The 15410-nt window shown below is 43.8% G+C and overlaps 1 protein-coding gene across 2 annotated transcripts in view; it reads left to right on the top strand.

The window, feature by feature from the left end:
* The window catches only part of CAMKMT (calmodulin-lysine N-methyltransferase), a 374335-nt gene that overhangs the window by 353402 nt on the left and 5523 nt on the right, over window positions 1–15410 (top strand). Inside the window, exons 9-10 of one of the 2 annotated variants that reach the window (XM_004752981.3) lie at window positions 4628–4691; window positions 14676–14807. In XM_004752981.3, the coding sequence (XP_004753038.1) occupies window positions 4628–4691; window positions 14676–14807 (196 nt within the window). The remainder of the gene's footprint in view (window positions 1–4627; window positions 4692–14675; window positions 14808–15410) is intronic. The other variant, XM_045077742.1, reaches the window with a different exon arrangement.

The following is a 15410-nucleotide window of genomic DNA, read 5'->3' as shown; positions in this document are numbered from 1 at the left end:
TATGTGGGTGCTGTCCCTAGAAGACCATGCTGCATTTTTTTTTTTTTTAAGCAGTGTCATAGAGGAGAAAAAAAGCAAAACAAAACAGAAAAACCCTCTCTTTGGACACTACCTCCAAGATGAAACCCGAAATCCTCTGTGGCAGAAACAGGTGCCCCACATAACTCATGATCACACTGTCTCACACCGCCCTGCGGTTATTGTTAGTCAGTGAGATCTGGATTAGGCTGTAGGAATATGGAGCAAGAGTTGGAGTTCAAATATTAGGTACATGGATTAAATTCCTTATTGAAGCATTTACAGCAAGGGTGGCATTGTCCGATTCTCTGAATAGCTAACCAGTGGTCCTGCTTGATCCCATTTACATGAAAACAAGCTCTATTCACAGACCTATTCCAAATCCACGTTGTGGTTCAAGTAAAATGCACATGATTACAACGAGCTGGGTGAAATGTTTATGTTTTTAAATCATTCATATATTCATATATTTACATTCAAACATTCATAAGCCCGTGGGCTACGGGGAAAATAACTTATTTCCCAGAAGAGACAGGCTTCTTAGTTCACATCTCCATTTAGGAGCTCCACCAGATTATAAAATAAAGAGACGAGCTGCGAAAGCTAGTCATTATTTCACCATTCAGCATTTTTGACAATGAAATACAGTTTTATGGTTCAACAGTTCCTAAATAACTTGTGAAATGTCAATTTTGAAATAAACACAAGGAAAAAATCGAGGTACAGCCACACCTGCAAAATGATGCTGTTGACAAACATCAAAATATTAGAATATTTCACCACAGGTGTAGGAAAAAAAAACCCGGCCTATTTAAGTTCCTTGGTTGACTTATTTAACATTGAATTTCATATAAGAGCTCCTTTCTGCTGGAATGCAGTCCAGCCTTGTCCTTGCTGAGTTTAGGATAGCAAGTGATTGTTAATTTTCAGCCTGCCTTTCCAGACTCTTGTTCAATCACAATAATCTGAGTCTGGAAGTAAGATGTGTGTGTGTGTGTGTGTGTGTGTGTGTATTCAAGGAACACTTTCAGTGAGTGTTTGATGGCTTTCCAGTTTATTGTAGCTCTGCAAAAATAAACATGATTCTGTACATTTGGATTCTCTAAAGGCTTGGAAAGCAAGTCTGAAATGCCACCCATAGCCTGATGCACTGAGTTATACCACATCAGCATGCACAGTCTGAGACTTTGTGGAGAAATGGGGGAAGTTTACATCACTTCACTGGCTCTCTTAGCGTTTTTGGACTAACTATGTACTATGGATCATTTCTACTTCCTATTATTCTAAATGATGAAGGAAGCTTGGTTTTTAAGGTATTCTCCTGGAAGGATTTTTTTTTTTTTTTCAAAGCAGTCTCTAGAATTTTTTTGTTTTCTTCCCGATGCTGTGATCATGGGTGGTTCTAGGTCATAACCTTTACACCTGAAAAACTCTTTAATGCAAAGGCAGCCAGCCCTTTCATCCCATACCTGAAACTCAGTCCCAGAGAAGATAAACAAGCTACCAGAGACCTGGCACCCCATGTGGGAGCCCCAAGGGAGACCAGACCTCCATCGGTCCCAGCTCCACAGCGATCAGTTGATAAATACTGATAGAGGCCTTTCTTCTCCTGAAAGTTAAATCTAGAACAGTGACTTTAACTTAGCACATTTCACCTTCAGGATGACATAGAGGCCCCCTTTCTGCGGATGCTGGCTGAGAAATACCTCCTTGTCGCCTACACTAATTAATTTCCCAAGGAGTGGATTGGGGAATGCTCTGAGCTCTGCATGACACTCTGACTGATTCTAAGGGAGGCAGTGAAAGTGTCCTGGCACCTTCCCTTTGTCATGAAATCTCTGATTCAGATCCATGGAATAAAGCGAGAGTTGATACCACTAGTGCATTATATAGAGGGCCCTGTGTGTGTGTGTGTGTGTGTGTTTAATAGCCAAACTAGACTGACTGTCGATGTATTTTGATCAGTAACTGAAGGGAGAGTTGCAATGGTATCTCCATTCCAATCAGTGACCCACTCAGCCTTTTTAAAAATAGATCCACTTAAGCTTCTGTTGTTCTCTGAGCCCATTAGGACTTATTTAAGGGGTGAATTTTCAGGACATTATTTATCACTCCCGCTAAAGCACACTGAAATTGCTCATATGATATATCCTACAAAGTGTAAATTCTGCTTCGGAGCTAAGTAGAAAGATGAGCTTGCTGGGATTAAAGACTTATTAGAGAACTCTAAGAATTGCTTTTGGGAAATTTGATTTGGAAGAATAGAGTGGACAACATCACCATTCAAATAACTGCGTTTTGGAATAGGTGCGTGGGTGTTGTGTCACATTCTCCAGTGATCTGCAATGTTAAGATCTTTGTCACATCACCAACATTGAGTGAAAATAGTACTGTATCAGGTTATGTTTTAAGCTCAGTTTTGAAGGGGCTGATTATTTCCAACAAGCTTACCAGCTCCTAGGATGCACAGGTTGAAACTGAAGAGTGGTCTTTTGCTTAATGTTATATATTCCAACCAGCCAGGTCCCCAGTGGACCCGAGTAACTGACAGAGATATTTTCGTGCAGTGATAGTCTTCTTAAAAAACAAAACCAAAGGGGCGCCTGGCTGGCGCAGTCAGTTGAGCATCAACTCTTGACCTCAGGATTGTGAGTTCAAGCCCCATGTTTGGTATAGAGATTACTTGAAAATAAAATGTGTTTTTTTTTTTTAAAGGCAGATTTCTTATAACTATTAAAATTTAAGATATTATCATCCCACTAAAGAGTGAGGTATATAGCCCTGAAAACTTTAAAAGACACTTAGATAGAATTTTCTTTCTTTCTTAACAACCTTTAATGACTATGAATCACTGATTAATATGACTTAGAGGCAAATTTTTATAGCATTTGTATTAGATATAGTCTATACTCTAGGATTTAAGTATTTTTTGATAGAAGGATGGGAAAATTTTCCCCTGGCACATCATCAGGTTATCCTGACTACTGGATGGAGTTGGGATAAGGTTCCCATTCTAGACACAATTTCTAGTTCCTCTTAAAAGCATTCTTTTTCCATTGCTCAAAGCATCTTTTATAGAAGAACCTTCTATCAAACATGCCATGGTGAAACCCAAGCTCTGACTTCTTGGCAACTTCTCATAAGCTGTTCTCCCCACTCCTCTTTCTTAAATGAGAGAGTTGGTTGGAAGAGAATCTGATTAGTGAGGCAGCTTACCCAACCATTGATTCTTCCTTAACAGTACCAGTCAAGGAGTGTATATACCCTGTTTTAGGGTCATTGAAACCAACATCCTACATAGGCTGCTCGATTTCAAATCCTGTTGGCCCGTTAGTCAGGCAATTAGCAGACACTTACGGTGTCCTTCTAGGTACGCATGTTGTGCTAGAATTTGCTGTGCATAGGTTACTAGAGACCAGAAGCTCTTTGAGGATGGGAACCTTGTTTTTTTCCTAGCTTGTCTCCAGTGCCTAAAACAGCCCGTAACATGTAGCAGGTATTCCACAAATATTTGTCAGCTAATATATATGATTGACGTAAGGCCCACCACTGCTGCCTAAGTAGCCCTTTATTGACCAGGAAACTGAGGCCTTGTGTGGAGGCTACACCTAGAAGAAGGGTCAGAGTGCTGTTAAACCCTGCCTGCAGTGTGACTCCACGCAGCAGCTCTCCTACTGACAGGTCATAGCTCCCCTTAGCTCAGAGAAGGATGAGGTAGGGCCCTAGAGTAAGAGGTACTTACTCATGCTTTGTGAGGAGCAGCAAGACCAAGGCAGAGGGGCCCACAGCAAACTACAGCATTAGAAATGGGAGTAGGAGGGCTCAGGCCTCTCATAGGATGGCTGATGCACAAGGCTGCTAATGCTCTGGCCCATGAGTCCCAGAGAAGGGAAATCTCCCCAGGCTTCCAAGATGAGGCCTGGTGAAGATGGGCTCAGATGGACCCACCAGGGGGGTGACAGAGCACTAACAAAAATTCTCAAAAGACCAGAGAAGAAAGATGGAAAATCACAGTGAACTGGGAAAAAAATCAACATGGAGGTTAAGGGAGAGAAAACCCCCGAGTTGCCATGGCCTCTGTGTTATCTAGCCCAGATCTGGTCTTTGGTCTTGGAACTGTTTACTCCTGGGTCACTAGTTGAGTCTGACCTCAGTACTGCTCCTGGCCACCAAAAACCACTGCTACCTGAGATCTGTTCCATGGTTTGGGCATCATAGGGCTGGTGTTAGTTTCTGGATGGTGACCTCACAGTACCCTCAGTGGACCGATGGCCCAGGTCTACAGAAACTGGGCTCTAATGACGGGAAGTGTTTCATCTCAACCAGATGATTCCCCCAAACAGCAGCTTAGACATTGTCCCTTTAACATTAATACATGGCACAGTCGTGTGTGAATCTTGGCCAGCTGAATGTTGATGACTTGGCTTTGGTCGGATAACACTGACCACAATCTTTTTTTTCTTCCAGTGAGACACTTGAATGGAAGGAAACAATTTCTCCCCTTTGGTGTTGAGTAAACATGTATAATTAGCTTTGTGCTTACCTCCATTAGTATCATTAGACTTGGAAACCCAGTTTAATCTGGATTCTGCTCTCTTCTCAATGTCAGCCTCTTTCTGGACCAGTACAGAGCCAGCCTTGTTGATGCAATAAAGAGATTACTCCAGCCCAGAGTAAGTATGTTTCTATTTTCTCCTGAACACTGGCTTCAGAATAATTAGTCTGTGCACAAAGATGGAGAGAGTAATGGAATGGCAGGATTAATGTCATGTAATACTTTAATACTTATTATGTCCAACTTCAATTAGGTCTTCTGATCTATCAGATTCTTTCCTAATCATAACTGGGAAACTTCTTACCCTTGGCCTTCTGATAAGGAACACAGTGGGTAGTAAAATAAATGAAACCGCTTCAAAGATAGTGTGAGATTATTTTTATCAAAGAATTTCTTGAGTCTTTTCCTTTGATAACAATATCTTCATATTAAAGTAGAAGTATGATATTGAAAGTTTTCTGTTGACTTCTGTCATTTTAAATCTCTTCAGTGGTAACCTTTGTCATTGGGTATTTATTTATTGCAAAAGAGTATTTTTTTCTTTTTATTTCTGTTTATATCAAAGAAAAAGGACTTCAGATGAATCTGTATATTAAAAGTTCTTTGCTTTAAAAGGAAGCCATTATTTACATATTATAAACATTAGGTCACAATGAAGCCAAGCATGGCATAAAATATTGTGCACATTTTTACATTTATATATCCATTTATGCCTGTGAGTAAATTACAGAGTTTGTAGCCACTCTTATTTTGTTGGGCTGTTACACTAAGCTAGGAGGTCCTGCAGCCTAACCGGAGAGTTAATATACATCTATTTAAAGTAAGAAAATGAGTTTAAAGCTCATGCATTAAAAAAAAATCTTGTAAGTATGTAAGACTCTTGCTGTGCCATAGGAATTTAAAATAGGTTAACAATGTTAATGCAGTCTAAGACAGGAACTCATATTTATCTGAGAAAGGACTGCAGTGTGTGTGTGTGTGTGTGTGTGTGTGTGTGTGTGAAGTATTTTCTGAAGTTTTGTTTCGAAAGTCTTTTTCCAAAGGTTTGCTCTAGTCTTCTGACCTCAATGAGACTTAGAGACTAATACCTTTCAATCTTTCTTTTATATCTTTTTCATATTGAAGGTTCCCAGAGCAATTTGATAATCGTCCTTTGCCTTACACTGTTGCTTTTTATTTTGTTATCTCTGTATAGCTCAGAAACTTTAAATAGGCCTCTCAGAGGAGTAACCACCGCTTGGTAAGTGGTAATCAATTAAATTAAATTGGCCTTCTCAGTTCCTCCTGTGAGGTGGGGAGCAGGTCTTGAGGCAAGGAAGGGGCGTGCTCCGAGCTATTGATGGCTGCAGCCACGGTTGAGTGAGCAGCCCAAGTTGAGGGTCGAAGAAGGAACTGGGGGCCTCTTCATCCCCCCATTAACCTTGGGTGAGTCTTGTGAGCATTTGCAAGGTCAGGATTTTCAGAGAGGGCACAGAGATTCTTGGACGTAAAGGCCTCTGTGAAAAATGTATCATACATAAATACAATGCTTTCAAGGACTCCCGGATCTCACGCTGCACAACTGTACTTCACCAACACTCTCCAAAGCCTATTTGTGGCAAATACTCCATTTTGCAGGGATTTGCGTGGTTTGCCTAGCATCTCTTGTGAATCATGTGAGTGATTTACAATACAGAACCGTCCAGGCTGGGAATAGTCCGAAGTGCAGATTGGGCTGGAATCTCTAGCAGCTCTCCCTTATCCTTTATTAAACCCCGAACCTTGTCTAAAGTGTGGCCACATGTGACCGCCCTCCTAGTGACAGCTGATATTCACCCGCAGCCGGGAGAAGGACGAGGCAGGGCCCTGGGGTAGGTGGTGCTTGCTCATTCTATGTGAGGAGCCAGGAGGCCAGATCAGAGGGGCCTGCCTAGACTGCAGCATTCAAAATGAGAGTAGGGGCCCTTGCTCGGGCCCCTTCTGGGTTGGCCGCTGCACAAGGCTGCTGGGTAGTGTAGCCTAAGGTGTCAGAGAGCTGCCATAAGAGAAGAACCCCAAGCTGTGAGTGGCACCTGGAAATCCTGAAATGACTGCTTAGGACTCTCATCCCCATCGGGAGTTCTGGGGAGACAGGCTGCTCGCCGCTCCCAGGGCCTTCACCGGGCGGGCCATAGAAGAGTCACATAGACTTGGCAGTAACCACCGGCAGCTCCATCTCCAGTGCCAGCGGGCCAGAAGGGTTCCCAGAGCTGGGGTAACCAGAGCAAAAACTGAACTCTTCCTCTGCCAAGCTCTCAGGACCGGCTGTGCTGCTTCCAGAGGCTCTCCCCCTGCTAGTGCAATTGTCGTGGAAATCACAGTCCAAGACTAAGGTATCATTAAAGGAGAGCTGCTTTTAAAATTCTCTTGAGTCCAAGACAACTCCTCCGTGGTTGTGGCTTGGGTGCTGGAAGTGCCATAGGACGCCCGCAAAGAGACAACTTCAGGGGATGCGCTGGTGGCTGCTGAGTTCTTGGTAATCAAGGCTCAGCGAGTTCAGTGGCAGATACAGCATGTTCTTTGGGTGCTCTGGAAAAATGGCACTTCGGCCAAATGCTCCAGGTTCGCAGGAGGCCCAGTGTCTGCAGCTAGGGTGGAGGGCAGGAAGACTCAGAAGTATCTGCATACAAGACCCAAGTCTGCTCTCGCTAGCAAGGCTCTCTAAGCCAGAGCTTCATCACATCGGGGTGAGGGAGGCATAAGTCCTCCCTCTGGGCCAATGTACAATAGTTATCGACGTGAATGACTGGCACAGCGCCTGGCACACAGGTGCGTTCCAGAAAGAAGACTGCTTCTTTTTTTATCACCGCTTTAGCTAGTCAGGGTTAATCCACATGAGACACGGGTCCAAAGGACCTTTTCGGCCTGGCTGACAGGAGGGCCGAGTTCCAGGCCCAAACTAGCACTATCAGGCTCTGGAACTACCTCTCTTCACCCTGTGTTCTTCTAAGTCGTCCTCACGGTGGGAAGGGATGCTTAGACCCTGGAGTCCGCAAGCTTAAGGTGCAGATCTGGGCTTTGCCACTTGTTGGGTTCCCCACCTGTAACACGGGGAGGGCACAAGCCAATGCGTCAGAAAGCTTTAGCGCATGACGGGCTCTGCATCTGTGTTAGCTCTTGTCACCTTGAAAAAAACCCAGAGAAGACCGTGGGGAGTACAGAATACAGGGGGCATCTTCCTTGCAGAAATGCTGTTGGGGGTTGGGGATACACTCTTCTCTAGACACAGACTTTGGTGGCTTCTGCACGCACCTGGGCATGCTGCATGTCCCCTGCCCCCGTGTTCTGCAGGCCTTCATCAACCCCTGATTGTCCCCAGAGGACTGTCTACTTGGATGGAGAAGACACTTTTTACTGCAGACAGAGCAAGCAGAGAGCGATTACTACTGGAAGGAAAAACAAGAGGTTTCAGGTGGCTAGCTGGGGGAAGAAACAAATCTGCCATTTTGGGGTGTGTGGTTCCTTGATGTCTAGCTGAGGCAAATCAGTGGTCTGGAGTCCTACAACCCGGTCGCAAAAAAAGTAGATGGAGAGGAGTTGTTTTCCTGCTTTTCCCTTTTTGTAACAGAGTCATGAGGGAGGGGGACCAACCCCAGAGAAAGCCTAGCCACCAAGGTGGGCTCCTGGCTTGGCTTGGATTCTCAGCCACACGGGCACCTGTGGTTGCCAAGTCACTACAGGAAGCCCCAGATTTCAACAGGAAGTGTTTGCGGCCGGCCCCACATGGAAACTTTCCTCAACTTGCGGGTTGAGAGTAGCTGTGAAACTCTTGACTTCTGCCAGACTGCTTACAAGGAACTTTCTAGCAAACTTAAAAAGGCAAAAAGAAAAGAACAGGTACTAAAAAGGAATGAAGTCAGCAAAATTTACTTATTCTAAGAAGCAATGTCCCCCCCTCCACCCCTGCCCCTTGCCCCCCTGCAACCTTTTTCCCTCCCATGAGTGGCTCCATGTTGCTGGTGATTGACAGGTAACCCCCTGCTGTTGTGTTCTTTAAAGAACATCAGCAGTGTCTGATATCAGAGGGCCAGAATGTAATTTAAAATACAGCCGCGGCAACCTGCAAGTTGAACTTTAGCCTGGAAATGACAACCAACAAATGGTATCCACTAATATTCCTCTGAAATGGCTTTCAGTGTGGGGAAGGACACCAAGCCAGCTAGATGGTGTGAATTTTCTCAGAACCATTAAGAAATGGATGGAGACGCAGTGCTGACAGCTCTCCAGCTGGTTGCTGCAAACCAATCGTCAAGTATTCAAAAATATCACCTTGGAATTCATTTAACCTTTAGAAACTGGCCTGAACTAACTGACACATTCCTGCAGCCTCACCCGGACGCAAGGAGGGCCACGAATGTAAATTGTGGGCTCTGGTTTTAGAAGAGCAGAGAGATTTCCTCATTTTTTATTTTTATTTTATTTTATTTTTTAAAAGATTTTTATTTATTTATTTGACGGACAGAGACCACAAGTAGGCAGAGAGGCAGGCAGAGAGAGAGAGAGAGAGAGAGGAGGAAGCAGGCTCCCCGCTTGAGCAGAGAGCCCGATGTGAAGCTGGAGCCCAGGACCCTGAGACCATGACCTGAGCCGAAGGCAGAGACTTTAACCCACTGAGCTACCCAGGCACCCCTCCTTTTTTATTTTTTTAATCCAACATCCATCTCTCCACACATCTGCACAAACCTCTGTTTTGGGTTATGTCAGGGAAATGCTTTGTGAGTGTGGGCTCAGGGTAGTGAACTGAGATGGTCCTGGAATGCCCCTCTGTTCCTGTCTGGCTCTCTGGGTCAGAGGCCCCCAAAACTGCCACCCCCACCTTGTTCTTGGTGAGAATCTATGTTCAGCCATACATGCCTCTCAAGTTTGTAGGAAGAGTCCCCAGATGGTTTTAAGACCCTCAGAGCAGAGGCCTAGCTCTAGAAGTTCTTTCCTGAAATCTACCCAGCTGCTTACTCAGCATGCGTGGTACTGAGTCTCTGCCCCCAAAGAATTTATAATCTGCTCGTGGACATGTAACACATACACACACACACACACACACACACACACACAAACACACACGTGGAATCACAGTGGACAGTGAAAACAGCTTGTAACAGCCCAGCCCTGGGTCAGAGAGTGAGGCTGTTGTTATTTGTTTTGACAGTCTTTCTAATTCATACCTTCTGTAGAATGAGAGATACTCAAGGGTCTGGACTCTGTCTCGACACAACAAACATTTGTTGAGCAACTACTCAGTTTGTGGCACTGTGGTGGGAATGTGAGGTGTGGGTGTAAACACGGGTCATGACCGCCAGGAGAATCTCCGTTTAGGAGGACACATTAGTGCCTGCGCTACCAGGAATTACAACACAAGGTGATGAATATGCCAGAAAGAGTGACTGAGTGCCTGAGGAAGGTGTTTCTAGAGGCAGTGGCATTTTCCTTTGGTGCTGAATAGTAAGCTTCTAAGCTTTACGGAAGGGATCTAGAAGACAGCGTCCCTGGTGGAGGGAATGGCGCTCACAAGTCCAGAGCATGAAAAAGTATGTTGTGTTTTGGGATCAACATGAGAAGTTTTCCCTGGGTAGACTGTGAGAATCTGTGTGGTTTGGGGGTTAGGGTTGGGAGGGGCAGGAGATGAAGTGAAAGACTTGATTGGGGGTGCCATTTTATGAAAGGCTGAGGACACTACATGAAGAGACTGGGCTTTATTATCTGGGTAAAAGAGAGCCACTGAAAGTGTTTGAGCAGTAGTATAGTCAGATGTGGATTCTAGAAAGATCAGATTGGCCAGCACAGAGGCTGCAGTGGAGTAAGATAGAGCCTGAAAGCCGCAAAGCTCCTCAGGGCACCATCATGAACCAACTTGTACATGGAATTGTCAGTTAGGAGAGGGTGGAGATCTGAAGGTGGAGAAGAGGGGACGGAGGGGATATTCACGGAGGAGCTCATTCAGTAGACAATTACTGGGTGCCTCTCAGATGCCAGAGGCTGTGCTAGGACCTGGGTGTAGACTAAGATTCAGTGTCACCCTGCCCCGAAAGAGCTCACAGTCTAGCGTGAGAGACAAACAAGTGAGCAGTTACCTGACAGTGTTAGGGAGAGAGCAGCGGTTTGAGCGAGCTGTGGAAGCGGAGAGCAGGAGAGCCTGGCAAGGAGGAGGCACACCGTAGAGGCCAGGGGTGGTCAGCTGAGGCATCCCAGCGACAGGGAGTCTAATCTGGAGTTTGGGGCCAACAGTACTGAGTTCCACTATAGACAGAATAAGTTAAAAGTACTTGCAGAACGTCCCCATGGAGTGACCTAGGAGGAACCTGAAAACAGGGGTGGGTCCTGGACTTTGGTGAATGTTGGAGATATATACTCGGGAGTGTTGATGTATCGGTGAGAGCTGAAGTCATGGACTTTGGTACACTTGGCTCAGGGAGAAAACGTAGGCAGAGCCCTGGAGACCACTGACAATCAAGGGGCAGGTGGAGAAGCCAGGGAAGGGGGTTGAGAGAGACGTAGGGGAGGAAGCAGGGAAAGGCGGCATCTCAGAAACCAGGTAAAGAAAAAATAAACATAAGCTTAAACATGTAATTGGCATTTAATAGTTGGTTGCCTAGAAATGGAACAGGAATAAAGGCATTTCACTGGCATAGCATATTCCTTTTAAAAGAAATCTGAAGCATACTTATTTTTTCCTGAAGTACACACCCTTTAATATATGAGTATAGATTAGTCTAGCAAAATAACAACAACTGAGCTCACGATGTAAACAATATCATTGCTGTTTAGTGGAAATACTCTTTTCTCCACTCTAGGGATAAATGAATTCTCTCAGATTTCTGCCCATCAGTCAAAATTTTACGTTCAATTGAGTGTTCATTCTGAGTTTAAGATGAGTCTATGACTTCAAATGCCTAGAAAGTTGGGCTTTAGTAAATTGAAAATAATTTTTCTAAAGTGATGGGCTAATTTGAAATCTATATTTTTTTTTCTTGTTTGGATTTTTGCAGCCTAAATTGTGAGGCATATCTCTCTGATTGCACCAGTGTCTTGCTCCACTGGGGACAATGGGAATTCGAAAGCCAATTCCTTATGGGGTGGATGCTGGCACTCCGTGACTGTTTATTGAATGAATGGTTGATGTACAATTGTCCTTCCTCAATATTGATTCACATCTCAAAGGTGTCTGTATTCATTGAAATGAAAAAGAAAGCATTTTAAAACCCATAACTGAGTAATTAGAGATTAAAACTACTGCTCATTCTTTCTCCTTGTTGCGGCTCCAGTATTGTGCACAGAACGCTGCCCTCTGGAATCCCATCAGAGCCACTGACTTCTTGCAGAAAATCTTTTCTAAAAAATAAGCAATAGAATGTGGCCTTCAAATTCCCAAAGAAATAATTTCTCAAATTATTTCAACATCTGGATTTAGTTTATTCTCTCAATGAGTATTGATTGAGAGTCAGCTATACACTGGGCACTGAGAAAATGCAGTGAATAAAACATTAGAAGATCCTGTTGTCAGGGAGTGTACACTCCAGCCGGAGGAGATCTGTGATCACAAACAAAGGTGTAATGTGTGTTAGTGGTGAGGAGCACTCAGAGCGAAGGTAAAGTGGGGAGGAGGGTGGAGAGTGATGGGGAAGCAGTGGCTATTCTAGAGGGTGGTTAGGGAAGGACAGGTAAGCTGGAAGAAGACCCAGAGAAGGAGAGACGTCTGGGTAGAGGGGTCTGTCATATGCTTACCTGGGTCCCCCTACAGCTCACCCAACCAACAAGGGGTCAGGGGTATGCGGAGCATGGACTCATAAATGTAAACATCAGCCCAGCCAAGAGCCTTGTAGCCCTGTGAACATTATGATACATAGCTTAGATAATAGCTACTAAAAATCAACTCTTCGATTGTAACTGTCAGACAATTTTTGCAGGTGACTTTAAAATAAAACAACATCCATTATTCAAAAATCCAGAATGGCAACCAGCTCTTAGAAATGACTAAAATGACCTACTGGTATTCTCCCTTTGTTTTTTTGTTTGTTTTGTTTTGTTTTGTTTTGTTTTAACAGAGACTTTTGCTCCCCTGCCAAGACCATATATTATATCTAGTTTCACATCAAAATGAATTTTTGCTGCTAAGTTTGAAAAACGCCTGAAAATACCAATTAATATTGGAAAAGCTGACAAAACCTTAAGTGTAGTGGCATGATTGGTGCTGCTATAATTATGTGTCTGAGTGTGTACATGTCTATGTAAACACAGTATGAAAACACACTTGATGTCCAGGACACAGTATTGGTGTATTTTCTTACAGGTAAATGAGGAGAAGAGAGGGAGAGGAAGAAAGACCTGATAAAATCTTTCCAGCACTGTTAAGTGGTGGAGATGTTTCTAATCTACATAACCTTGCTTTTCAGATGATATTCAAATTATTTTCACATTCATCACCTCATTTGAATCCTCGTGATTTCTCTGGACTGCAGGGGGGTAGGGGAGTGGGCAGAGCAGACTTTGTTCTTCCCATTTGGTGAGTGAGGAACCGTGATGGGTCAGCTGAGGTGACTGAGGAGATTGGATTATGTCCTCCCCAAGGTCCCTTCTAGCTCAACAGTTCTGTGGCTTTTTTTTTTCTTTCTAATTTCCCTGAGGCGACAGCTGTGTAATGGTGGAGACTTTTTAAGCCCAGAATCCCTTCTGCCACATATTCCTCCTCATATTCTTCAAAGCCTTTGCTGCACGTTTAATCATCTGTAAAATGTAATGTCTACTGCACAAAGTCATCGAGAAAACGGTTGAAGTGATGAAAGGGAAGGTTCGTGAAGCGCCCTGCATGGTCGTCGCCATCATTATTATTATTATTATTGCCGTCACTATTACTGATAAGGAGGCAGTGAGGGGGTGAAAATAGCATCTGCGTTGGAAGTAGGTATGTTTTGCCAGTTGTGTCATCTTGGTCAACTCTTCAACCATTCCAAGCATCCTGTAACGTGGAGCCGATGATGCCTACACTGTCGGATGCTGTGAAGAGTCAACGAGACAAATAGAGTTCCTGTCCTTGAGCGGACACTCCTGACATGAGTGGACGCTCGATAAAAACTTGGCCGTAATAAACAAGAAACCACCTTTCATAAGAAACTGGGATATACTTTCATGATTCCCTCAAAACCTGAAGTGGCATTTCATAAAAGTGAAGTAGAACCTTGAAGTCGTCTCTTAAACAAAAAGCAAAGAAGATTCTGAAGTTTAGCTGCTGTGTGCCTGTCTAGGAGGGCAAGGTCCACACACACCCATCAGCAAATGCACACCAGGGAGTTTCCTGTCCAGTGGTCTTCTGAAAAATCTGGTACCTAGCTTGCTCAACCCCGCCCATTCTCCCTGCTGTAGCAATCTTTCGAGGTTGTGCAGTTTATTTAGAAAAGCCTGATTACCCTTGTTATACCACTTCCTTTGAAAAGCGGTCATCTGAGTGCCGTCAGGAGCTGCTTTGCTCTAATGATGACTATTATGAAGGACTCACTGAAGTTGGAAACCAAGATCCTGGAGCCTTGTCTCTGATGGCATGGTCCCAGAAAAGGCTGGTGGCAGGACCGAAACATGAAAATTCTCTAACAGAGACCACAGTTACTGTCTCTATAGAGGATTTCTTGGTATTGAGTTTCCCTGGTACAATAAACTAACATCTATCAGCATCCTATGCCACATGCTCTGGAGCTGTGTTAGGGACACGCTGGCAGCAGCTAAGGAGTCTCCAGGCGGGTGGCACTGCCGTGGACCAGGTACTCTAAAAGCTAGTTGATGGTTTGAACCGTGGACCCAAGAGAGGTGTGCATTGTACAGAACACCAACTTCGAGCCACGTTTTGTTTATTGCATGCACGACTTGAAAAGGATAAAACATAGCAACCTTTGAATATAAGATACACATATTTTTTTCTTACTTGATGTTTATCTATCCTTGAAATTATTCTCACTGTGACTGTCCGTCCTGTGTGGATGTCTCAAGAACAACTGTGTTTCCTCCCCGAGAGCAGGGCATTGAATGCTTCGCCCAGTGTTTGTTCTGTTTGGTTGCCTTCCAGTTCTAAAATGTGTGAATTTCCTTTTTAACGTTCTAGGGGAAAGCAATGGTATTCGCCCCACGCCGAGGGAGTACTTTAAACCAGTTTTGCAATCTAGCTGAAAAAGCTGATTTCTCTATCCAAAGACATGAAAATTATGATGAACACATTTCAAACTTCCACTCCAAGGTTAGTTTTCTGCTTGTGTTAGATAACACTTTAATCCGCGTTGCATTTTGAAGAGATCATGGTCTTTTTGGCAGGTAACCCAAATATTTGATTAAAGTACTCCTTAGGTGTGCTTCTTCTGAACAGGTATTTGTATCTGATTATTTTGTGTGGTAAAGGCATCTTTTATCTTTGCATGTCTAGAAGGATTTTACAGAAACCATTCCTGTTTACTCCTTTCTCTGAAACAAACTAATCTTTTCATTCATAATAGACTAATTTGTAGGATGTAGGGGAGGTGGCGTAGAGCGAATGATAAACAAGCCTTTATATTTTTATGAAAAACCTTTGGCTTTTAAGTAGGTTAAATGCTCAGCTGCACTGAAATAAATAGAAGGTGAATGTTTAATTGTATCATGTTGGACTGTAAATCTTTATCTCTGCTTGCTTTATGGCTGGGTCAGTTGGCAGTTTGAGACTGTTAAATCTCATACGGAATTTCACAGTTGTGGGGTTATATGTCAGATTGAGGAGCTACAAGATTTAGGTCAAAAGCACTTATCTGAGAGTGATTTCTAAGCTTGCTTACATAAAGCAATGTTATCGACCTTTTTATTATTTATA

Source organism: Mustela putorius, unplaced genomic scaffold (assembly GCF_011764305.1).
Source record: "Mustela putorius furo isolate JIRA1106 unplaced genomic scaffold, ASM1176430v1.1 tig00000224_pilon_pilon_pilon, whole genome shotgun sequence".
In the NCBI taxonomy this organism is placed as follows: domain Eukaryota; kingdom Metazoa; phylum Chordata; class Mammalia; order Carnivora; family Mustelidae; genus Mustela; species Mustela putorius.
The sequence above is the reverse complement of the archived record's forward strand: the minus strand, read 5'-3'. Positions and strand labels throughout refer to the sequence as shown.